Source organism: Engraulis encrasicolus, chromosome 22 (genome assembly GCF_034702125.1).
Source record: "Engraulis encrasicolus isolate BLACKSEA-1 chromosome 22, IST_EnEncr_1.0, whole genome shotgun sequence".
In the NCBI taxonomy this organism is placed as follows: Eukaryota; Metazoa; Chordata; class Actinopteri; order Clupeiformes; family Engraulidae; genus Engraulis; species Engraulis encrasicolus.
In genome coordinates this window covers 15,538,240-15,565,199 of record NC_085878.1, presented here as the reverse complement: position 1 = coordinate 15,565,199, position 26,960 = coordinate 15,538,240, and the positions used below count along the sequence as shown (strand labels likewise).

Genomic DNA, 26,960 nt, shown 5'->3' with positions numbered 1-26,960 from the left:
ACTGATGCACCCTAACCTCCAGGCAACTTCGCTCTTACATGAAAGTTTTTGCTTAATTTAAAGAGCCTAAGTGAAATGTTGTGGCTACCATGGATTGAAGTAAAATGCACCATAAACTAATTTATCACAAAACATTTACTCCATATTTGATCACTCGAAGTTTAGAGCTAGTTGTGTAAGCAAACAATTAGGGGGGGGGGGGTGTCACTAAATTCGGCTGAAGATTAACAGTTGTCCCACTATAGGAATCTCCTGCAACTTGGCAAGCATACCCACATAAACTCCACAAAAAAATATTTTAAATTCCAAACAATTTAATTCAGAATTATTAATTTGGAGATAAAACCACCATGGAAATGTAGCCATTGTGTCACTTAAACAGTATTGATTAACATTACAACATCAAGTAGGTCCAAAAATGTGAAAATAGTGAGCAGAAACAGCACAATTAGTAGTGTCACAGTGTTTCTGACAGGGCTTCCTTTTGAACATACCCATTAAAGTGAAAACTCTGTGTTCCGCTGTGTGGACTGAAAACAGAATGCTCCGACATGACATCAAACGGTAATCTGTAGTGCAGCCACACAGTTTTGCTAATTGTGCATGGAATTAATGCCAATGAAGTACAGTGCAGTGCTTACCAGTGGGGGAGCTGTCACACTCTTGCTGGTTGCACTTCTGAGTGTTGTCCGGGGTGGGTTCGTGGTCGCACTGGGCCTCCTGCTCCTGCTCCTGCCCCTGCCCCTCCTGCTGCTGCTGCTCCTCTGCCTTGCTGTTGACACATTTGACCAGACGTCTCTGGACTCCCCCTCCGCAGGGCGCCGAGCACTGCCAAGCACACAGTCAGCATGCATGGTCTTATCAGAGAAGCTGACAGGGGGGTAGGGCAAAGGGGTGAGCTGTCCAGGTTCCAGGGACGGAGGGGGCCCAGAATTGGGTCCTAGCTACATTGTATGTACTTCTCTTGGGGGGCTTTCAGATGCCTTAGCCCTGGGCCTGGCCAAAGCTGTCAGCATTGCATTCAGTAGTCTTGAATAAGATGTGAAGCAACAGTAACAATGTTGCACTCTTACCACAGCCCTCTCACTGCCTGCTTGGTTGGCTGTCGAAAGACGTTGTGTTAATTATTACGCATATGCAATGGCTGACTGGCTGATTTTTCTTCCTCATTAACTTACATCAAAGCTCTGTTGAATGGAAGTGAGACCTAGCCGAGTGACGGTGTAAATTATGGTGACCACTGCTCAGAGAGCAAATGTTAAACATCAACACGTTTAAAAGCACCCTGTACAGGCTGCATCACATTATAAAATAATATATACTGTACAGCTGGACGTGGTAGGTTAAAAAATAAATGAGAGCAAATACTCAGAAAAGTGTTCTGTTAAAAAAAACCCTGCCATGACTCCTGAAACGTGGAGAAGTACATGTTGCTGGTCTTATCCCGTGACCCAGTATTATTACCGAGTCTAGGGCGGAGAGGGGGAGAGAACAGCTTCTTCTGTCTTGCGACAGTCTCTCTCTTCGCCGTGAGCCAAAAGCAAAATGGCACTGGAGGGGCCGTCATGTTATATTGATGTGACGAGGGATTAGACTCCTGCTGAGCTACTTCAAACACTTCTCTCGCCCGCTCAGAGCGGAGGCTTGGACGACTTGGAGCATGACTATGGATGACTCATCTAATAGCAGAGCAAATAAATGAATAAATAAAATTTGGGCTTGCAAAGATGTTTTTTTCACTTTTTTCCTGGTTTTACTGCTTATCTGCCTTCTCAGCTACTGGTAGATATCCACATTTTCCCTTTATCCCAGATACCACAAACAACTGATTTTGTGAATGACTTAAACTGTTGTCGACTCAAATGTCTGTTTCCTTGACTACCTGGGGAGAGTAGAATATTACACACCTGTATTTTTGCGCCACAAAAACCTCCTCAGAAAAATACAATGATGAATACCACATAGAAAACGTGATTCTTGGCATGCACACACCAGACATAAAAAACCCTCTCAGAGATTGAATTACAGCTGGAAAGCAGCAGGGCTAAAAAAATGACTCCTTCCTTACTGCCTTACCTGACCCCAGGAGCCTGTGACCCACTGTGCGCAGGGGTGGCTGTTGCATGCCTGGATGGGATTAGGCTTGAGGGACTCGTCACACCTCCCCGACTCTGGGCAGGTGACCAGCCGCTGCTGGTCCCCTCCCCCACACAGCTCCGAGCACTGCAGGGAGAGAAATGGGATAGTCAGACTGGGCTACAACACCCCTCTCTTGGGGCAAACAGAGTAGAAGTGTGTGGTTTTACCACACGGTCAAACAATTACACCCCAAACCACACAGCATATGTAAAAGCACTTTCACAGTCACGTACGCACACTGCCTTCAGGCCTTACAAATAATACCGCCGACTGTGCAGGGATGGGTCCATGGCAGGGGTGGGGAAACTTTTTCATTTGAGGGGCCACTTCAAATTCCTCCAAGGACAGTTTAAGTCCTCCAAGGGCCGTACTATGAACACAAACCAGTATTTCCCCCTGCACTTTAGGGCTATATTGAGGGCAACCACCTTAATGTAATTTATAAGATTTCTTTACAAAATATGTCTAATTTCATGTGAAGCTGCATAACTTTAAAATTATATTGGGGTTTGGATAAAGCAGCCTCAAGGGCCGGCAATGGCCCTCCAGACAAAGGTTCCCCACCCCTGGTCTATGGTATGAAACTACAACCAGAAAGCGAGTATAAAAAACCTCTTTCACACAGACTTGTGCTATTTCCTGAACTTTGAAGGGAAATTAACTTAAAGTGAGCGCATGGGGAAAAAAGACAAGGGAGAGACTTAACAAAGTACAAAAGAGGCATTTGGATAACTGATTAGGCACTACCCCCTGATGGTAATCCCTTTTCCAGACAAGCAAATTACTGAAGCACCTGAAGAGTAGGGCCTTGGGGGGCCTAAACTCTCTCTCTCTCTCTCTTACCTGGCCCCAGGAGGAGGAGTACCATTCCAGACAGGGCTGGATGTTGCAGGAGACACGGCTCGGGGGCCTGGGGGAGATGGCTTGGCAGTGGAAGGGTCTGAGGCCTCGCTGGTCTCGGGTGTCCTGACAGTGGACTTCCCTCTCCCGCTCTCCTCCTCCGCAGTTCCTCGAGCACTGCACTCAAACACAAAAGGGGTATTTGTATTCACCTCATCTGATGAACATATGGGTTTTTTTCACTTAACACTGCAGCCAAAGTGTGAGCCTTATCCCAAATCAGATACATCCGCCTCAGAGCTATAAATGAATTATAAAAACTTTTTTCCATCACTCGCCAATTTGTCTTGTAGATGTTAAATCTTACTAGCCACTCATACACTCACTACCAGTCAAAGTGGCTAGTAACTTTTCTTTTCTACCAGTCAAGCTGAATTTTCATCCGCATTTGGCTGGTGGGCTAGTGTTAATTTCAAGCCCCGATCCACCTGACAAGGAAAATCAGGGATTAGATTCACTGGGACTGGGACTAGAACCAAGGTTGGTGGATAATTATGACCTAAGGCAGGTGCTTTGGGTGTCATCATGCATGCTTGTGTTGATGAACACAGACACTTTTTTCCTACCAGGGTGTCGTTGTGTGGTCAGAGGTCAGATGAAAGCGATGGCTCACCTTGCTCCACTCGCCCAGCCTCCAGGCAGAGCAGGGTCGCAGGTAACAGCGGCGGGCAGGAATGGGCTTGTTCTGGGGGTCACAGTCGGAGTCCACGCCGGAGCTGCAGAGCACTATCCTCCAGACTGCCCCAAGGCCACAGCTGGTGGAGCACTAGAGCCACACAACAGCAGAATCAGTGTTTACCACACCACAATATTTATTAGTCAAGTATGGTGGGTGGTTAGACGGAATCAGGGACATGTGACTATCATGATTAGAATGGTAATGTTGAGAAGCTTCATATAAAGTATTAAATGGCACCCCCACCCCAAATGAATAGCCTATCTTTATCGTTTTTCGGGACCTAGTCAAGATGGGAGGTCTTTGTCTGAGGTAAAATGTTGGGATAGCCTGAGACTTAGTGCAATCAATCTCAGTCAAGACCTCAAGACCATCAAGTCATTGAGTTCATCCTTCCAGTGCATGGTGAGGGAGCACTACATGAATGAGGGACAAACAAACTGCTTCTGTATTCAAATCATGTGACAAAAGGCTTTCTATATTTCCTCTGTAAGTTATGGATGCACTTCACCAACACCACAACAGAATAGAGCAGAGCAAAACAATTGACTATTAGAATGGACACCAAGATGTCATTCTATTGGATTTGAAGCATTTTCGAGTGCAGAGGGGGAGTTTCTGATTGGCAATTCCAAACTGTAAATCTGTTTTTCAAAATCGCAAGATTGACAGTTGAAAATTATTCGAATCTGTTGAACCATCATGTGTTCCAATAATCTACAGTCATTGGTCAAGACTATCAAGTCACTGACATATTGTTTTCAGTGCATGGGAATGAGCAAGTGAAGCATAGAGGATGTCTTACAAACTGCTCATGTATTCAAATCATGCGATACACGTTTTTTTCCCTATATCCTCAGTAAGTTATGCATTTGGTTCCATGGGAGATAAAACAGGCCCTAGAGAGTGTTTTGTAATCACACATTATGGAGGATGTAACACACAACGAGCACCAAATGTGACGTGTGTGATAAAAGTGATTAATGACTTAGTAAGATCACTAGAACACATGAGTTTTCTGCGGGAAGTTTTTTTGTTGTTGATTCACAAAGAGAGCATTCATCACTCTGCTCTAGCTGGTTCTGAAATCTGAAGCGCTTTGGTCAGCATAATAAGCAGCGGGAGAGATTAATGGTGTGTGGGCCTGAGTTTCGTGTTCCTTCCAGCCACATATACATGCTCTTCCATCAGAAACATGACTGGAATATGTGTGTCTGAATGTACAAGTGCGTGTGAGTGTGTATGTGTGTGTGGGCGCGCGCGCGCGTGTGTGTGCATGTGTGTGTGTACTTGTACGTGTTGTGCATGTTTGCATGTGTGTGGTGCTGTCAAGCTACTCACCGAACTCCACTTTCCTATGCGCCACTTATGCATTTTGGTGGAGGTCGCTGGTTCTGAAGGGACTGGTGGTGGGGATGTGGCCGAGCGCTGAGCTGTCGTAGTGGGATCAGTGTGTTTGCTCCACTGGGCTGTTGAGGGCGATCCTGTAGCCATAGCATCCGTGCTACTGGACCTCATTGATGGTGGGATCACAACGTCATTGTAATCAACTACACCCACATTCTCTGTGGAGATCAGAACATCCGAGTCTGTCTGTTTCACGCTGGAAACGGCAGTGTGCACTGCAGGACTAGTTGCAATGCCCTCTGCAGGGGTTGAGACAAGCCACCACCGCTCATAGTTCTCTTCATTAACAGGCGTGGTTTGAGAAGGATGGTTTGGAGCTGTAGGAGGTAGTGTTGTGGCTTGAGGCCCTGAGTTTGTCTCTGGGCGGTGACGTATCCTGTATGAGGGATTTGAAGATGTAAAAAGAGGCTTCTGAGATGAAACTTCCCAGGTTTCCCGATGATATGGTACAGTGGTCGATGAGACACTCTCGTATCCATTAGTGGTAGTACCCTTAGTTGAAGACACTTCCTCTAAGTGGTGAGTTGTTACGTCCAGTTTAGTGGAGGGCACATCCTCTAAGTGAGGTGGAGTTTTTACATGTGCCAATGGACTAGTGGTTGTGAGCACCTGAGAGGGATCACTCCACACAGGTGAGGTAGTATCCACGTAGCTCTCCTGGGTACTCTTCATTTGAGGTGGAGGGGAGCTTGTGATCTCCTGAGACTGCTGCCAGTCATCCCACTCCTCAGGACCACCAGCAATGTCCTCATCCTTGTCCTCAGAGCCCTCCTGTCTTTCCTCATACGGTTCATAAATTGGGTAGTTATCTTCATTGTAAAGACTGGTGGTGGTCGCGAGGGTTGTGGTGACCTCTGGACCTTCAAGAAGAGGCTCCTCATAGTCCTTTGAAATGTCTGGAAGACTATCTTCATACACACTGGCTCGGTTATTGTTTGCATTGGTGGAGTCGAAGTTCTTAACCTGAGGTAACCTGTGGATTTCCTTCGATGTGTCTGTGGAGGGCAGCAGCACAGGCAAGCTAGTGGTAACTGGTAGGCCTTCAGGGCTTTCCGTGCCCTCAAAGTTTTTCGGAACCTCCTTCAATCGCTGAGAAAAGAGTGTGTTTGATTTGGGAGGAGCCGTTGCTAAAATGGGCAACAAATGATCTTCTGACCATGACAGGTCACGATTTTCAGGAACATTCTCATCATCTTCAAACCCTTCATCTGCATCCTCAGAGTCTGGGGATGTGGTTGTTGTGCCAAGGACATCTTCAATGTTTGAGATCAGTGTTGTTGAGGTAGTTTGAGGGGCACTCGTAATGAGTTTGTTGTTCTGACCAGTACCGACAGTGGTGGATCTTGGCTTTGGTTCCCGGGTTCCTGAGTTATCCAGAACATTTTGTCCTTCATATTCATCCTCAGATGACAGATCTTCATGGAAGTTAATGAAGTTGTAATCATAGTAAAAGTCATCGACAGGTACATTGTTTTTAATGATATTGTCTGAAGATTTATCAATGTAATTTGAGTATATGAGATCTTCTTCTATGTGATTATTAGGGTTAGTGTTTGCTCTTGGCTGTGCCTTTGTTGATGCCGTGTCAAACGCAGGCAGATGATTATCGTCCGGTATGGAGTTGATTTCGTTGAAAAGCTCTTTACTTGAGGAGCCACTTCCTGACCAGTCTCCACCCAGCAAGTCCTCGTTGGTGGGACAGTCTTGAACGATGCATGACATGACAGTGCTGGGTTTCTGTGCCGGGTCGCAATCAACACCCGTGTCCCATGAGCATATCACCTCCCGACTCTGGAGACCACCCGCACAGGTGGCGGAGCACTAGACAAACAAACAAAAACCATATCAGTTGCAAAAATATCACCAAAATATGTCTACTTTTCAAAGGTATTTTTTCAACTGAAACTATGGATGTAATTTAGTTGTTAATTTGGTCCTGTGGAAGTATCGAAAAAGGTTAGGTTTAATTTACTTTCTGCCATTTCTAATTTATAACTCAACAGATTTATCGCCTTCATGACTTGTGGAAATGCAGTGACAAGAACTCTTGACGACCTAAAAGCAAAACACTTCAATGAGAAAGAAAACCAATTTATTCTGACCAATTTATTCTGAACTGATCTAGTATGTAGTAAACAGACAGTCTCATTACAATTAGGTTGATAAGCAACCTTGGGTGCCAGAGAGTCCTCTATCTTGACATTTTAGGTAACAAGAAAAAAAAATCTGTGTGAAATGTGTGAATGACTGAAATGTTCGGAACAAAATCAAATCAAATCAAATTAAAAACCTAAAGCCCAGTGCTCAAGCACAAAACATAGAATGGATAACGTGAAAAACAGGATATCACACACTGTACACTGAAATGTCAACATTGATTTCAAAAACAATCCCCAGTACTAATGAATATATGAATATATGAAATATAGAGTGATCTGACATATGCTGTAAGATGCATAATACATGCAATGTTCCTCATTTCCCATCAACACATCGGCTGATTGGACAAGTAGTGTTCTTTTTTTTTCTTTCTCTAGGTCACAACCCCATATGGGTCAGTGACAAATAAGGGTTTGTAGAATGAGAAATTATAAAATGTTTCAAAACATTATTCTTTCTAAATATACATTTACAATATATACAAATATATGAAATGTACATTTCATATTACTGTGTGTTTCATGCAATGTCAAAACATTTTTACGAAGTGAATGTCTGTGTGCCGCTGAGAATGTCAAATGGCACAGCGGCAATACAATATGTAATATTGGGTATTTAGATTTACTTCCAACTATACAGAATAAAATAATGCTTGCCTAGACAGTTACGTAACCACTTAGTTAGCAAAGACGCTGTCGTACGGTAAAACACGTCTCTATGTGTGGTTCGATGTGGATGTGAGATCAAATCAATGAACAGTTATCGTTTGGCAAGTGAAAAACCGATCTAGGATCTTTAACTGATAACATAACGGAAACCGGTAATTGATAAGAAAATACATTTGAAAAAATAGACTAACAGAAGCACCATTTTTTACACTTCAATTATACAGCAATTTGTCTGAGAACAGGATCACATAAGAGCTTGATCCAATGCTTGGTTGAACGGGCAGCTCTGTTCCCTCTATAGTCTTTCTTTCCCTTCCTTTCATTATCCTTTTTAAGACTACTTACAAGGCTGTTAGACTAATTAAAATGGAAATTGTATGCTCTTGACTAGCATGGCTTTCTCAATTCCCGATTCCCAATTACTTTGTGCATGAATGATCATTGCCAAATTAGATTTAATTGTACTGACTACCCAGTCACAAGCTCACAACAAGAATGAGAGAATGCTGTGAAGCAGTGTGTGCCTTGTTGTGCTTATAGTAATTCTAGTTTTGATACCCAAGTTGACAGCAGGACACTTTCTTACAAAAAAAACGACCATGGTCTTACTGTAGTAACCATGGTTCTGACAAAAAGACCAACAAAGGTCGGCGTCTGCGCCTTGAACTTAATGCTCGTGTATTGCTTGGTGCGAGCACTCCCAAAAAAGTAGTAATCACTCAAAAATGGAAAAAAGGAGGCGCACACAACACTTGTGTGAAAAAGTGTATTGAAGCCGAAAATATACAACAGAAGTCTAAGGATTAACTGGAGAGACAGACGTTTCGGAACTAGTCCATTTTCAATGTCTCCAGTACCTACTGGAGACATTGAGAATGGACTAGCTCCGAAACGTCTGTTTCTCCAGTTAACCTTAGACTTCTGTTGTATATTTTCGGCTTCAATAGACTTTTTCACACAAGTGTTGTGTGCCTCCTTTTTTCCATTTTTGAGTAACCATGGTTCTACCATGGAGGTTATTCAAAGTGCTCTGAACTTTGGATCATCATTGCATTGAACAAATCCCTTGACCCTAAACCCATTTGAACTTGGATTCTTGTGATATTTGTCTTGAGTGAAACTAGGTGAGAGTCTGACTCAGAAGCTTGACAGCTGTATGCGGTGTCAGTATCTACGTGTACGTCGTCAGTATGCAGCGGCTCACCTCTGACCAGTTCCCCGCGGCCCAGGTGGCGGGGCAGGGAATGTCGGTGTTGCAGGGGGTGATGGCCGGGGGCCTCTCCAGGTGCTGACAGGCCGAGGGCTGCAGGGCTCGCTGCTCCTCCTGCCCAACACTCTGGATGCACAGCACACTCCTCTTGGACAGCCCAGAGCCGCCACAGCTCGCTGAGCACCGCTGCCACTCGCCCACCCACCAACTGCAGGACACCACCAGAATGGAAAAGGGGGGGGGGGGGGAAAGAGAGAAAAACATACCATACCATGAGGGATTCATTCAAGTCACTCCGAGCACACAGTGTGAAAATAAATAGCCTGTATACTACTGTTGCTGTTGTTTTGAAAACAGATTATAAATAAATCACAAGAAAGCAAGACCTGTAGTGATAGACAAATAGATGAGGCAGAGAAACTGGAAACCTCAGAGGTGTTTTTTACAAGAAAGTGTCAAAGTATCTGAGGACCAACAGACAGAGAGATATAAAAAGAAAGAAAGAGAGAGCATCAAGATAGAAGCAATAAAACATTGAGGCAGACAGAAGAAGAGGCTTGTCTGAGCATCGTGGAGGCTAATTGAGCGTGTAATGCAGGCGTGGCTATGAGAAAATGCACGGTATTTGACCAGCTGAATAAATGTCATTCAGGGCATTCCCCCTGGTTAAAGCAGCTGCTCACATGGCCGGACATATCTCCTCGTTGCAGCTGGCGCGTTTATCATCGGGTCGAGTGGACGTGTCGCAGTACTGGTCCTCCACGATCCCCGTGCTCCGCTCCACACAGTGCACAATCTGACGCTGGACACCTGAAGAAATAAGCACAGGGGAGTGAAGGATGACCGCTTTCCGCTTGAGCTGGCAAGCAACAGTCACCGGCTACTTTTTTCCACTTGGCTTACTTTTTACTGTGACGCACGCGCGCGCGCACACACACACACACACACACACACACACACACACACACACACACACACACACACACACACACACACACACACACACACACACACACACACACACACACACACAATCAATCACACACACATACTGTACAATCTCACACACACACACACACACACACACACACACACACACACACACACACACACACACACACACACACATGGACACCACACCACAGAACATTTTACTGCAGGTCTCTGAAACTTTCCTTCCACTTGGATAAGTCTTATACTTTCCCACTTTGTGTGTTTAGACGGACAGATAGACAGACAGACACACACACGCATGCCCAAACACACACAAACACACACACGTAAGCACACCCAATTACTTCACGCCATTTTAGACCTTAACTGCGCTGCATGATGCATGTAGGTTACCCACACCAGAAACAGACGCAACATGAAGCGGAACACTTCAATAACCCCAGCCTATCTTGCTGTCTTTGAAGTAGACAGAGAGGCACACAAGTGCCTGTGGCGTCTACAGCACACCTGTGCGCTTCCCCTTCCCCTTCCCCTCCCGTCTCCAAAGAAAGCCACAGAGGCTCCGGAATGTGATAATTAAAGCGCGTTGCCCAGGGAAACCCATCCCCCTAAAAGACTCGGAAAAGCTAAGGAACCTTCATGACATTCATGGAAATCCACCAGCTGACAACCAACCCCCCTGCCAAAAAAACAAACAAAGCCTTAATTGTTGTCTTCATCTCTCCATTAACCAGATATGGATACAGTATACGCTGTACATGTACTGAGTGTTGAAGGATACTGGCTGAGAGTACGGGAAAGCTAGTGGTCAGTCATGGCGGAGGATGTAGTGTATCTGCTTATGCAGTCCTCATTCTTAATCAAGACTCTTCTTTGGATGTCAGTGTTTTCTTGTGGCTGAAGTGTGAGGTATTGCAGAGGGGAGAGGGTGTGCTGCCAATGTCTGTCTGGAAGTTGCTGCTCTCATCGACCTCCTTACCTCCTTGACTTGATTGCTGAGAACCACAAAACCACCAGCCACTGGGAGTCACACCTTATTACTGTCGACAACGCCAGGAGTGGCGGTACACATCACAGTATTGCAGATTACACACAAAAATAGCAACACATGAGGACCTTAGTGGCCCAGGTGTGTGTGTGTGTGTGTGTGTGTGTGTGTGTGTGTGTGTGTGTGTGTGTGTGTGTGTGTGTGTGTGTGTGTGTGTGTGTGTGTGTGTGTGTGTGTGTGTGGGGAGGGCGATAAGAGTGAGGAGAGTGCTCCCTAAGGCCGTGCTGGCGCATAGAGAGACAGATGGCTGGCTGGGCCGTTCAGGGCCTCTGGGCTGGCACCTCTCTTTGGTAGGCTGGCGCTCGCCTCTGATGTGCAACCAAAAATCAGACGGGGTCATTTGGATGTCAGACAGGATGACTCAGTTTGCAGAATGTAGGTGTATAATGTATAATTTACATCTAAACTTTGTCATGTATATCTTGGTTGTACTTTGTTGAGTTTTACTCTTGAATAAGAGATGATTACCTTAAGTGGGTTTGCCTTTGTGTTGTACCTTGTGATATCATCGGAGTAGACCTAGGTTATTTATAACATTACTATAATTCAACAGTACTAGAAAGACTTCGTCAGTACATTTAGGACACATTATAATTTAATGGCCAATTAAACTTAGAAAAATCGTAATATTTATCATACTTGTCGTCATTACAGAAACAAGACAAACAACTTTTAAGCCTTTCTGGCTAAATACAGCGTCCCTTTGTTTTTCTCCTTTCAGACAGCAGCATCAATACAAAGCTTTCATCATTAATATAATGGGAAGCGAGACGACAGCCAAACTTATTAGATATGCTTAGCCATCGCAAAATGTCTCACCGGTTCGATGTAAAATTAGATTAAAATATGATGTGTCATCTTTGCCCCTGCAATGTCCTGTGAATACTTCACAGTTTATGATTTGGACGGAAATTAATCTCTCCCAAAGACCAGCGCTTGATGAATGACCTCTTCATTAACATTATTAGATTCTCGTAAGTATTAATGAGGGACACGGGGACCTGTAATAATTGAGCTCTCCCATGTAGATGATGGTGGCACTGACCGGCCTGAAATAGCAGCGGAAAAAGGAGAACTGTCCAGAGAGAGAGAAAGTGGAGGAGGAGAGCTGCTGGCCCGGCCACATCTGTAGTCTGGAGATACTCTTGGTGTGTAGGAGGACAGACAGACAGACAGGCAGACAGACAACCCACCTTCTCCTTAAAAATGATAACTGCTTTTTAACTAAACTAAATCACCACAGCAGAGAGATCTGCTTTATGCAAAGCTAAAACACCTTCCTGCTCTAGGGGCAGCAAGTGCTGAATAAGCATTTTGCATGCTAATAGTGAGTGCACACACCCACCAAAGATAGGCCTTGGGGAAGGGGATGGGATTTTCATATGCTCCCACTCATCTGAATAACTGAAAAGAAGCAGTGACCAAGTCGACCTGTCCCACTTAGTATTAGCTCTGGACAATAGGTTTCCATAAGTAACCAAACACAAACACACACACACACACACACACACACACACACACACACACACACACACACACACACACACACACACACACACACACACACACACACACACACACACACACACACACACACACACACTGTAAGCTGAAACTCATTATAAAGCACTTCATGACTCGATGTCGAACAGCATAACTTGTTGACATTAAAGCAATCAGTTGGAAATTGCGGAGCTAATCAACCATGTAATGTGTAAGCGCTGTAATGAGTGACCGGTCACCAACATGTGTCACCTGTCTAATCATAATGATATAATACTGCAGAAACCAATAACCATGGCAACATGCCAAACTCTGCTTGGTGATGGGGGGGAGAGAGAGAGAGAGAGAGAGAGAGAGAGAGAGAGAGAGAGAGAGAGAGAGAGAGAGAGAGAGAGAGAGAGAGAGAGAGAGAGAGAGAGAGAGAGAGAGAGAGAGAGAGAGAGAGAGAGAGAGAGAGAGAGAGAGAGAAGGGTTTGCACAATGAGAAATTAAAGGTTCAATAAATTATTCTAAACATTTCTGTCATGTTTTTTGCACCTGGTTGCCCCTGACTTACTTAATATCATTCCATCACTTCAAAGCAGATTACTACCTCCGCCAAGGAGGTTATGTCTTCAGTCACGTTGGTTTGTCTGTCTGTTTGTTTGTCTGTCCGCAGGATAACTCAAAAAGTTAGGAACGGATTTTGATGAAACTTTGTGGAGTTGTTGGAAATGACAACAGATTTCAAGAAAGGTTACACACCTTGTCATGTAGCAGGTATTAAACAGGTGTCCTTCTGTGTGATATAATTTCCTGTGACATTCTGTGACTAAATTCCCCAAATTACTGACAGTATCTGTGAAAATAATATTCCGTTGACCCATGTACTTCAAAGATTCAACAGATTAACTGTGAACTGTAGCAGCTCGTTGACAAGTCTATTATGCTGTCGTTTGTTATCTTTGTTATATATTTGTCAGCTATTAATGGACAACCCTTTTATACAGCTTTCAGTATCAATCAAATCATCTCTGAAATTGAAATGAATATCTCATTAATTGGGTCTGCTTGTGTATTTTTCTGCTGACAGAATTATGTGCTTTGGGCATCTAAGGTACAAACACAGCACAATTATCCTTGATATGAACAGATAGTACTTCTCATCACATGCATCCACTGAAAATAACACAGGAGTGTGATTTAAATAGCAAATCGACAATGACTAATTTGTTTTCATTGGGAAATAAAAAGTCCTAACAGTGTTTGTGGACAATTAGGCCCCAGCAAATGTGACCACGGCAAACCACACAGGAAATGATAAAAAAGGTGGTCGCCTATCTCAAACCCAGCTGATACTGGCACATAAGTCCATTAGCCAGAGACACTAATGGGAAGTTAATCCACTTAGCAACTCACGGCCCGATATGCCAGATGAAAACAAAAACAGCAAATTGGGGGGAAATTGTGCATCAGCGGTGCTTTGCGGAGGGGACAGAGCACTCAGTTCCTTCAGGAAGCTCTAATTATTGTCTCTCCAATCAATCCTTTTCATCTCCCGACTCTTGGCTGCCAACGACGGCGACACAAAAAGGACAGAGATGTTAAGCGAGGGAGAAGAGAAGGATTGTGGGGGGTGGGTGTGGTGAGGGGGTGTATAATCACACGTTAGGCACGTTAGGCTGATGCTGTCGTTGCTGTCCGTGTCCACACAGCCAAAATCTGCTTCAAAATGTCAATGATTGTAATCATCCAAGCAAAAGGACAGCTGTCCACTACTGATAGCTTTCATGGAGTTCTGGCGCAGCAAAGCCAGAATTACCATCATCCGAAATCCTCTCAACCATCGTGCACTCTGCAGACGCAGAGATGGCCTCGAGACAGACATCTTGTTCGGCATATGATACACTTTAAAGACCCACTTTTATGTGGATGGGGGCATTTGTCGTTTTTTTGGACATGAGGCTTTTAGCAGACTGTTTTAACATCTAGGCGCGGGGTGGGGGTGTAGTCTTGGAAAAATACTATTATCACAAAGGCAGCATGTGGGCAGAGTGTGATCCTAACGTGTAATGAGCTGCCACTGAGAGAACAGCTGGCTGAAAAGGTGAAAGGAAAATGGCAAGGAGCTGCTTTTTTCATCCAGCTCACCTGGGGTACAGAGATTCAATGGGAAAGCAGTTGAATAGAGCGAGCGTATAGTGAATAAAGGAACATTATGGTCTGAACTCAAAAGTGAGAACAGAAATGCAGCTTTTAATACCTCTTGGACTCCATGCACTGTACGTATGTGTGAAAATAAATAGCCTCCTTCTAATAGTAAATGTGCCATAAAAGACTTATACCACATATGAATCATTTTGTGTTCGAGTTTGATGTTTTTTTTTCATATGGAACACCTTACCATGTATTTTATTTCAAGTAGCCACCTCTATTTGACATTTACTCTACTCTACTCTCTACTCTAATGACAGATAGCAACTCGAGTCACATGAAACTCACCTGTCCCACAAGTGGCGCTGCACTCGGTCCAGGAGCCATACTGCCACTCGAAGTCTGAGATGGCAAAGCTGCTGTTGGCCTCTGAGCTGAAGTCTCTACTGATGGTGTATTCGAAACGCACGCCCGGGTTGGTCTCCTGGAACAGCAACTGAAGAACGTACAAAGGTTAGATGTGGAGGGAGACGTTTGCACCCCCAAAACACATGTGAACAATGGCACACAATATCTTGTACAAACAAGAGTCTGACAGCCTAACAACTTGACAGCGTAATCAAGTCAGCAGCAAACACATCTGTCTTCCCTTAACCTACAAACCCTTATGAATGGTAAACTTGCAGGACAGCTCTAGCTGAAGACGTGGTTGCTTTAGGTATTAGAGGGTCCAACACAGTCAGTGGTCCAACAGTCAACACAGGCTGAGCAAATAGAGCGAGATGGATGAGTTAAGTGATTCTCTTTGCCCACTGTCATCCATTCTACCCGCTTAAGCCTTCGCCTCACTTGCCCCCGTAACAGTGATAAGAAGTGCCTCATCTGCTCATTAAGAGCCTGGAGTTGACAAGTTGTCTTTAGGGGAGGAGAGGACTGGACATCTCCTCACAGATTCTCGAGGATTGTTAGGCTGCTCAAACTTTTTAAGACAGGCCGCAAAAGACATCAGTGAGAAATGCCATGCAAATGAAAACTGAATCCACTTTTTTGGGTCAACTTAATGAGCAACCATTTTAAAAGGCGTAGTCAATTAGATGCCAAAAGCTATGGGGATAGAGTAGAGAGTTGATTACAGGCCAGCTGGTTTATTGGTGCACATGCCGCCTGGGGAGGCCAGTATGGGGAGCTTAATCAAAACATCCCATTATGTATCGCAACTCAGGAAGATTAATTGGACCGAAAAGTGAAATCAACATTTTTATAACTAATTTCAACAGTCCTCTCAGCTTTAACGTTTCACCCCCTACAGAAATGTCTCACAACGGATGTGTCAGCATTGCTAGGAGATGTCAGACACTTCACATTAAAACCTCCACTGTCTACAGCTGTCAAACGGACAGTTGGTGATTGACTGAAATCTGAAATCTTGATGTGTAATGGATTGTAAGAGTTTCTGCGATTGCCTTAGAATGAGTGCACAAATTCTTGCCTGGATACATGAAATGATGACAGAGTCCATAAAAGCGGTCTCCATTCTTCAGTAACCCAAATGTGAAATCAAATCAAATGTCAAATCGTTTCATCATAAAACAGTTTATTTTTGCTTCTTCTCTTTTACAAAAGAGGGATTTAAAAACACAAATAGCCATCAATAAGTATATCCAGCTAGTGTGTGCTAACATAGGCCAAAATATTAGCAGCTTAGTAAAGAGAACTTGAACACAAAGACACCAGAGAAAGACTTGTTGCACAGGAGAAGCAGCTGGCCAACACAAAAAAATGTGATTGGATCCCTACTCTCACAAAATCACAAACAGTATCACCTGTATTCTCCCATGCGCGTGAGGTTGCGCAAGTGAATAAAAGCATGTAACAGCGCCTCCACGCTGACTCAAGTGTGTGATTTATGCAGGATTTCACCAGTTGCTCGCTTCGGGAGGGGGAAGGGAGTGTTGCATGTAAATGAATCTTTAGCGCATTCAAACTTTAGTATAAAACAAACTTAAGTGACGATGGGAGAATTACGCCCTATGTGTGTAAGACTCTGCCCATGTGTGTGCTTACATGTGCACTTTATACGTACATGTGGAGGGATGGAGCAACTTCAATGAAGAGAGCTAACAAGAGAAATAGACAAGGAATGGGGTGGTTGACGTTTAAGGCCGTAACACGCTTAAAGGATGAAACATATTCCAATGCCTGAAAAAATGGGTGGAAAAATTGGAAAAATATAGAAAAAAATGGGGATGTCAGTGGTCCGTGGAATTTCGCCTAATTTTTGCCATTTTTGGGAAAATGTGTCCTGCGGTGTGACATCATTGGTGTGACATTTCTGTAAGATACAATAAAATTATTAATATTCTGCACAAACATACCCCCAATGCTCTTTCTGCTATTGTTCCTTTAACCCCCACTCAACACACACACTACTACCCACCCGCAGCCCCACCCACACCCACACACGCCTATGCATCATAAAGGCAGACAACTGTGATTTCACTGCATGGTTTCACTGTATTACTTGTAATAATTGTGTGAATGTGACAAATAAATCTCCTGGTATCCGTATATCCTTGCGTGAAGCATGAAAAATAAGTAAGGATTGAGTAACAATGCCGCAGCCCCTTAATGCACGCCGTACCTCCAGTGGCACGCTGTAATAGTCATTTAAATGTAACTATCCTAGCACTACAATACTATGACACAACACAGGCCCTTTCGTGATGCACCACGACTTGGTCATTACCATACAGCTAACAACAAATTCATAAAGCCATGTCTTAAGGGGTTAATGCCTTAGCATGTCACACCAAAGGACATGAAGTCACACCACAGGGAATTCACTGCATTGTGGCCATTTTGGCCATTTTAATCCTTTTGTATTCGTGACTGACCTCCAAGCTCATGCTAACTAGATAATGATATTGTGTTTAACCTTAATATGTGTTTTCACTCATAAAAAAACTTTTTTTCCTTCCATAAGAGCAGTCACACCACGGGACACCATAAATGAACCTAAGCATTGTGTGACAGAAACATTGCAATATGTAGACAAATTAAGAGGTTAATAGTCACCTTAAACTGCCTCAGCACTCTCCAATAACTGAGGTATAACTGGTTAGGAGCCTGTCTTTAAGACCCTTGTAGTTGGCCTTGCAGCTGCCCGTCCACAAACCTGACTTACATGTCACCCCGCAGGACGCAATTTGTGTTACGAAATTGAACTTGTAGTTAATATTACTGTATTGAGTTTTTTTCACATTCATATTTTTTAATATGAGGTTAATATTTATGCAATCATGCCAAATGCTTTATAAATGAAAAATGTTGTTGGCTTATTTTATAGCTGTATATATTCCAGGTTGTATTAATGTTACAGTCACACCACAGGACATTTGACATATAAACCTTTTCATAAATCTGAACATAAATGTTTCTTCTCATCTAAGACTAATATGAAACATGATGTACCATATCCTCTTTCATTTACATTTGTTTTCAAGAGGAAAAATATCAATTTTGTAGGTTTTTAACTAATATTACGTAAAAACAGGGCGTCATGTCAACCACCCAATGACAGAGTAAACCAAGCAGCACGAGACAGATAAAACAAAGAAAGGCACGGACAAAGAGACGGGGAGAGGGAGAAGTCAGAGACCATTACAAGACGTGACGGTGGAGAGGCAGGGAGGGAGGAGAGAGGGAGGGTCAGTGTCTCGGTGGTACGGCTCGTATATCTGTCTTCGGCTACCGCACGCAGCTGAGCAGCTTTGCTTCTCTCTCCCTCTCGGCCATATGTGGGCAGCCAGCCAAGCATCTGCAGGCCTTTCTCTTTCTCTCTCTCTGTGGGAGTCTCTCCTTTATCTGGTGGGACCCACACCCTCCAACTCCTGCTCCACACACACACCCGACACCTCACACAGACACACACACAGACACACAGACACACAGACACACACCGACACACAGACACACACAGACACACAGACACACACAGACACAGACACAGACACACACACACACACACACACACACACACACACACACACACACACACACACACACACACACACACACACACACACACACACACACACACACACACACACACACACACACACACACACACACACACACACACACACACACTCCCGTGCCACTCCACTCCTCCTCCCCTGCATCTTTAACACTGCTTAAATAAGCACTTAGGCGGGTGGGGGGTTTCAGAATTCAGACTGGAAATGTAGTTTGTGACTCGTTTATTGAGCGTCTTTCTGAAAGGCAAAATTAATTACAAAAGGCTCCCTGCCAACATTTTGGGAGAGTGTCTGAGGGGATGTGTTGTGAATGGACACTCTGTAGAGACTGATATTGCTTCAGTTCAATGGGCTGAGGGGGTTTGGGGTGTTTTTAACATCACTTTATATTCATTGGGCTGAGGAGGCATTTCTTCTGTGTGCTGGTCCCATGGGAGTATATCAATCTTGCCTTCTGCAACAGCTGGTATCAGTCCTGGACCTGTTATTCTCATGTGCATGTTGCCTCTGGGACAGAGGGAAATATTGCCTAGTCTTATCACGGCTGCTGACGAACAAGACTATACTGGGATGGCGCCGCCGGCGAAGGCAAAGAGAAGTCAGAGGTGCAACTATAACTAATGCTGAGTTTATTATTTATCTATTTAACTATTTCTATATTGTTTCATCATCTCAGCATTTCGAAAATTATTGCATGCACACACAAACCTTGTCCAATCTACACAAAGAAAATGCCTAAATTGTTGCAGCACAAACTCCATCACCACGGAGACCTACTACAACTGATTGAAGCGTCCTCTATTTCTCTCACAGCTGATCTGATAACCTCCACGTATAAGTATGGACTTTACAACCATACGAGTTCATAATAATGTCCTAAACCAATGACCAAACGAGAGCTCTCCCTTCCGTCCCACTAGCGAGGCAAATAAACATATACAGTAGGCAAGCGTGCGCTCTCTCTCTTTCTCTCTCTCAAAAGAGATCTGATTGGAGTGCTTCAATATAAGGCTACTATCTTTCCACTTTGAGTTTACTCATCGTCAAAGTTAAGCACCTAGTGTCGCATAGATCTATTAGAAGGTGTTGAGCGTGCTTCCTGTTTTCTCCCTGTCTCTGTTGATAGTCCGTCAATATTTCATTATTTCAATATATCATTATATCATTATATAATTCATTATTCAATATTTCAATATTATTATGAGCTTAACCACAAGAAACTGCAACATATTACTAGAATATGTTACAGACTAATATTACTAGACTAGAACGTTGTTCACAAGTGGCACAAAAAAGTTGTAGGCGCACGCTCTCTTTCTCTGTCAACAGTCCGTAAATAACGTTGATGTGATTAGAAAATATGAAGAGTTTTGTAAGTTAAGTGACTATCAGAGGGCGGAGGGGCGGCCAGTCACTAGATCAGATCCAGGCTGGAATGAATATTAGCTCTGGCATCTTCAAATCATTCCACCTGTGAAGTTGTTTTCCAGTGTATGAATGTGCATGGACAGTGCATTCGCGATGGAAATGATATAGAAACAGATGTACACTCCCCCAAACTTTAGCAAAGTTGACGACGACTAATAACTTTCATTCCTAATCAGTAGTGTTTACCTCAGCCTTTTATTCATGTGATTATAACTGTTTATATATCGACCCTTGTTCACACTGTGCACCTATATTGGATTTTATATTGGTTTCTCATGTTCCACCACAGACATTTTTAGAAAAAGAACAACAAAATACCTCCTCTTAATGTATGTTCTCTACAAGTCTTCTGTTGTCCAGTCTTGCACTTTAAATGTCTGTATGAGCAATGTCTACGTCCATACTGTCTATGTCCATGTATGAGTACTGTCTATGTCTATACTGTCTATGTCCTTAGCTAGATTAGTCTATGTCTGCATGGGAGAGCAAGAAACGCAATTTCAAATTCTTTGTATGACCAGTGCATGTAAAGAAATTGACAATAAACTTGACTTGACTTGACTTGACATGAAGGGTGAAGGGGAACTGATGACCTTACTGACTGCTGTGTCCATACTCTCGTGTCTTATATTACCCTGCTGAACTCCCACAGCAATCAGTAGAAAATAAGGGGGGACGTAACGGGGCCTCTGGGACCACAAGAAACCCAACGCTGTAAGCAATGTCTGATAGCCTGATAAAGGGGTTGCGGCATGACTCACTCTAACAATCTAAGAAGTTAGTCTGTCACAAAGACCCTTACATACAGAGTAACCTTGGCTTTGCTGCATTACTCAATGTTTGTGTTTGCTATTCTTTCAAACACCACACTGTATAGACATCTACTTTGCAAAGTCTTTTTTTGTTTCAAAGTTGTCATTTCTGTGGAACAAATGAATTTACTTTTCATCAACTTGTATGTCTTATCGCCTTTTTTGCGCTTTGGGTGTATAAAATCACAAGATTATGAAAATGTAAACTATCTCCTATCAAATGTAAATTACCTACCTGAACCAAGTATGAAAATGTAAGTTTTTGCTTTAAAACAAAGTGTTCTTTTAATTAGTACCATCTGGAATACAAACACATTGGTTTATGGCTTACACCCAAAGTCTCTAGCAGTCTCTAATGAAACACATTTCGTGTCAAAATTCAAAATACCAAAATAAGCCAGGGATCAAACATGGCCTTCACATTCAACATTTAAGAGCCAGACAGTACTTAATACCAAAGCGTACATTACTGATGCCACATTAAATTGCTTGTGAGAACTCTCACTGCTCTTTTGGTGAGATCGTAGATGGCTGAATTACAGGCTTAGTTTATGACATTGATTGACCTTTTTCTATTTCAGTGTTTTATATTCTGCATCTTATCAGAGTTTCTGTATCACAGGCCTCAGAGTACCAGGTACAGTGTAACCAAGGTCATCCGGTGCAGCCCAGATCCCCCGGGGCTCAAACTGGCGACCTTACAGCAAACCTCCAGCATGGGAAGCAGACGTGCTAACAAGTGAGCTAAAGGCCAGGCCGCTAAGCTAGCTCAATCGCCAGTGTATCTGTATGAGTCTTCAGGAGGAACATTTACTAACGTTCCCCCCCAAGCACTGCCAGCTGGTGTCCATCACAATAGTGTATATCAGTGATGAGCAACCTGAATTGCAAATTGTCCAAACTGGACGGATAAAACCAGGACATTTGTAATATAGTATGTGGCACTGGATGGTTGGATTGGATTGGATTGAATCGAATTGTTACAGATTCCGAATGCAGGTTGCCCATCACTGTGCATAATATCAGTATTGGTAACAAAGCGGGCTACCTGTATCCAGACAGGCTCCATGGTGGGTCCAGGGGAGGTCAGGTTTTCCAGGTGACCGGTCCTCTCATAGGTGAAGATGGTGCCCCCCGCCTTGTACTCCCCGTTCCACTGGATGGTCCAGCCGCCGTTCAGGAAGTACTTCCTGGGGTCACTGCTGCGCAGGGCCAGGAAATTCCCGGCCTCCGCCACCTCCTCGATGCGGATGTCCCGCGCTCCCACTGGAATCACGTCAATGTCCACATAGCCTGGGAAACAAAATCGGAATACCAAAAAGAGCTGAGTATGGGGATTTTTCATGACCAATAGCCGAACATACTTCTCAATTTGCTTCTATATATGTAAAAATAGATACTGCTTTATATACCATAGTAAGATGTGTCATAATGAATTGTGTCAAAAGGATGCATGGGATACATGCAATATATTTCATTTATCATAGACACTGTACATGTTTACTGCAGTATGTGCATCCATGCTGTACAGTAGTTTATTTTGTTCAAAATAAGATATTTTCCTCATACCTAGTCCCTCTGTCTTGTCAAAGGTCTTCTTCACCGTCTCGCAGGTGGAGCCATTGCCCTGACACACTCCACAGCGGTCCTCCACCGCATTCGAGTCGATTTCAAAATCACAGCCAACGTTCTGTAACCAGACCACACAAGATAGAATGGGGGATCAAATACATCCAATAATAAACACCCTTTGGAGTTTCTGTTTGTTATCGGAAGATGGAAAAAAACAGCACTTCCTCAAAATAATCTCCGTCTAAAGCGATTTTAGCAATGGGATTTGCCGTCTGGATACATCTGAGCATTATCCAATATATGTGAGAATATTTCTCACTGATCAGCACAAAACAATGGTGGAGAAAAACATAACTACCAAGAAAAATACTCTCTATAAAAGGAGTAAAAAAATCTATGTGTGGGAAAAAAAAATCACCAGCACTGTGACATCTGATTTAAGGCGAGACAATACACAATTAAAAACAGAAGGATCTTCTCTGGATTCAAAACCTTGCTGCACAGATGGGATTCTGCCCTTGTAATGAATTTGTGCAGTCTCTGCCAGAGCATCTTAAAATATTTAGATTCCTATTTCCTGCAATTCCTCCAACACAACAACAGGCACTGCAGGTGTCTCATCCCCTCATAGCCTACAATGTACGTCTGCGTTGTTGCTTGGAATAAGAAGGTCACCTATGATTACATGTATAACACATTTCTGTCCAGGCCAGGGTGATATGGAAAGGTGAAAGAGAAGCTGATAACGTATGAATATGCATTTATATGCATATGAACATATTTGACATTATAGTTATAACTTTATGGAGAAAAATCAGGGTTACAAAATAACACTACCTGAAGCCAACGAATAACAATTCAAAACAGCTTGTTCAAAATGAAGGCCGCTGCTGGGATGAAAAAAGTCTTTCCCATGAAAAGAACTGCAACTCAAACTCCTATTTCCCTTTTAAAATACCTGCTTTGCACAGTATCTTTAAAGGTGGTCTGTTTTTTATTTTATTTTCCCTTACAGCCTTGTCAAACCTAGAGGGCCCCTGGGAAACTTTTGGGAAACATTGCTTACTGTGACTATCGCCCCTCTGAAGCTCACAAACATTTGGCTTTAATTACTTCCCATGGCTGCTTTTAGTTACCTACATGCTACAAGCTGCCTGGTGGAGGATGCAGCAAGTAGCAAATGAAGCCTCAAGTGGCCAAACAACCACGTGTTCCACCACCCAACAACCCAACAAGTATAACCCAACAACCAGCATCTCCAATGAGGATTTCAACTAGACTGTGGCCCCTCACAACCTATGGCTCTCTACCCAGAATTATGATTCACATCAGAAATGGCCAAGAATGGGAAGACTCTTCCCCATCCTAGCCACCTCATCAAAAACCCTGAAACCCTGAGAGATAGAGAGAGAAATATTAATTTGTCAGCCGAGCAGCACGGGGCAATTGTAGACTGCACGATTGAAGCCAATTTATAGAACAACATGTTCATGAAATAGCTATGTTGTAAATAATTAGTGAAGCCAGCGTTGATCAGTGAGCTGCTCCTGCTTGGCTCTGAGCCCAGGATGTTTAAATAGAGCAGGCCGCCTTGTATTACACAGGATAACCATTCCAAACAAATCTTCTCAGCCGTAAACCCAAAGTTGTTGCAAGGCAATGTGTGGCAAAGAAAGAGATAAGACACTACTTAGCATGCATTATGGGAGAAAACAGGAAACCATTACCCAATACGCCAATGAGAGTCGGTTAATAGAAAACATGTGGCTTTGAAAGATATACTTGAGTGACTTTTTAACTCAAAGCAGCTGTAAAGTGATTTGCTCTTTATCTAACAAGCTAATAACATTAAAGGCATTAAAGCCAGGTTACAGAGACTTTTCAAATGCCAATAATAGTGCAGTTGGTACTCTTGGTTTCATTGCATAGGAATGGCCTGACCTGAAACACTAAACATTGGGTAACCCCCTTTGCCCAGGTGCTTCTATGACTATGTAATTGTTACTATGAGTAGCCTACAAAATCATGTCTAAATGCAATGAAAAGGTCAGGCACGCTAATGCTACAGGTCAGGCAGTCTGCTACATCCTCTAACTCAACACATCCATATAAAAGTTATTAATATGGTTTATAACCTTGAAAATCCTCAGCAACCTTGCCAAATTCCTAAACTCACATATTTGGGATAGGGGACCTTTAAGGGTTAATTCCACAAAAGTGGTCCATGTAAATTGGAGGATGGCTCTGTATAGTAACATTTGTTAATACAAGTCTTCCTAAAAGAATGTCCAACCTTAGGAACAGTCATTTGGGGTCATTTCACATGAAATCAGACACTCTGAGGCCCCACTGACACATTTTGGTATTAAAACATAGTGTGCCTTTTAAGTGGCAAGGTAGAACCCCACAATTGTGTTTGCATTATGTAACCTTGCGCAATGATAAGGAAGAAACACACTAACAAAGACTTAATTAAGATGGTAGGACACTATGCATTCATTCTTGATTATGACAGTCAATTGAAGTCACACAGAGTTGGTTGTGTTGATTTCGTTGAAGCGTTGAAACGTCTTTATAAAGTGTGGTCTTTGGTTCTTGAGTCATTGCAGAAATAATGTGACTTTAAGGTTGAAATGAGTTGTAATAAAGTAGTAATAGAGTAGCATTAGAGAAGAGTACCCCACTTGACATGAGTACCTCACTTGACACTCTTCCCCAAAATGATAATCCTAATGCTAATTTTGGTATAATGTCAGGTGAGGTAGACTTACGGTAACACTTTATTTTAGGGATACATCTATTAGCACTAATACATACAATCTTAATGGCTGCATAAGTAACTTGTAAGGCATGTACTAAGCAAATGCTAAGGCCTACTAGGTCCTTACTGAGGTTAAATTGGTAATAAATCCCTTATTGTGCATGAACAAGACATTTGCGAATACTGTACATGCCTAACAAATGTTTGATTTTGCTTTGTACATGCCTTACAAGTTACTTATACAGGAACATTGTATGTATTAGTGCTAATAGATGTATCCCTAAAATAAAGTGTTACCAGACTTACTTATGCCAGGTGGGGTAGCGTACTCTAACACTACTCTATTACTAATACTATAACTCATTTCTCTACAATGACTACAGAACCAAACCCTAACGTTTCAGGTGTTTTACATGATATTGCTGCTATGTTTAGACAAGAAATTGGGCTTTTCAAAATATAGCTTTTTTGATATTCCATTTTAATGTTTTGATATCTCATAATGCATACTCAGATGGCTGTTGTTTTCTATACTGTTTGTGTAATATGTAGAGCCAGAAAAGAGCTTTCAAACTACTGGTACATCAAAACTGTCTCTGTATGATGTAAATTGACTGAAATTGACTTCACGCAAACACAGTTTTGGGGTTCGTCTACCTCACCACTAAAAAGGCAAACTAAATTTAATTTTAAAAATCTGTGCTGGTTTGGCCCCAAAAGTGTCTGACATGACATGAAATCCCCATACATCATAATCCTTGGGCCATAAACATGTCTCGTACCTTGCAGATGCCGTTGATGCAAATATCTCGGCTCTCACTCCCCTCATAGCACTGGGTTCCATCAATGACAGCATCCAGGAGCTTCTCGCTGAAGTACTCTTTCAAGGGCCGGCAATGCAGCTCGCAGGGATTCACTACCAGATGATACCAGGGAAACACCTCAGCAAATAGTAAACACACAAGCCTGACAAACACAGAGTCCACACACACATGCATGCTGCACATACACAGACACACATGTAAACATATACAAACCTCTGCACACATTTACACAAACCCACACAAATACGCACCCAACTTTTGTCAGGCATCCACGCACACGAACGCACATGCACAGGCGCACACACGCACACACACATGCACATGCACACGCGCACACACACACACACGCAGACGCACGCACACACACACCCACACCCACACACACCCCTCCTGCTGACATGATACAGATCCATGGCCTGGCTTGCTACAGCCTCAGCTCTTATCAAAGCAGCAGGGCTTTAGGGCTAACTGTGAAATCTGGCCAGTGTCCCTCGAGTCTCAGCATTCTTAGCTCTGATAACACAAAAACCCCTCTCGTCCTCTCTCACCCTGTCTGTTTCTTTCTCTCATCCCCCTCCCCAACACAGACACACACAGTCAGTTTCTGCCAAAAGACTTTGCAAGCACCCAGTTGGCTCTTGCCCAGACACACAGACACACACACACACACGGACATGCGCACACACACAGACAGAAGCGCACATGCGTGCACACACACACACACGCAC

General features: G+C 43.2%; 1 protein-coding gene across 2 annotated transcripts in view; it reads right to left on the bottom strand.

Moving 5' to 3' along the window:
• LOC134438588 (A disintegrin and metalloproteinase with thrombospondin motifs 7) overlaps nucleotides 1-26,960 on the bottom strand; it is a 96,480-nt gene that overhangs the window by 20,089 nt on the left and 49,431 nt on the right. Inside the window, exons 13-23 of one of the 2 annotated variants that reach the window (XM_063188182.1) lie at nucleotides 26,191-26,324; nucleotides 22,645-22,765; nucleotides 22,124-22,368; nucleotides 15,147-15,294; nucleotides 9,844-9,970; nucleotides 9,155-9,368; nucleotides 5,057-6,943; nucleotides 3,653-3,805; nucleotides 2,983-3,156; nucleotides 2,077-2,223; nucleotides 642-828 (exon numbers count right to left, since the gene is read on the bottom strand). In XM_063188182.1, the coding sequence (XP_063044252.1) occupies nucleotides 642-828; nucleotides 2,077-2,223; nucleotides 2,983-3,156; nucleotides 3,653-3,805; nucleotides 5,057-6,943; nucleotides 9,155-9,368; nucleotides 9,844-9,970; nucleotides 15,147-15,294; nucleotides 22,124-22,368; nucleotides 22,645-22,765; nucleotides 26,191-26,324 (3,537 nt within the window). Of the gene's footprint in view, nucleotides 1-641; nucleotides 1,680-2,076; nucleotides 2,224-2,982; nucleotides 3,157-3,652; nucleotides 3,806-5,056; nucleotides 6,944-9,154; nucleotides 9,369-9,843; nucleotides 9,971-15,146; nucleotides 15,295-22,123; nucleotides 22,369-22,644; nucleotides 22,766-26,190; nucleotides 26,325-26,960 lie in introns of those variants that run through there. The other variant, XM_063188183.1, reaches the window with a different exon arrangement.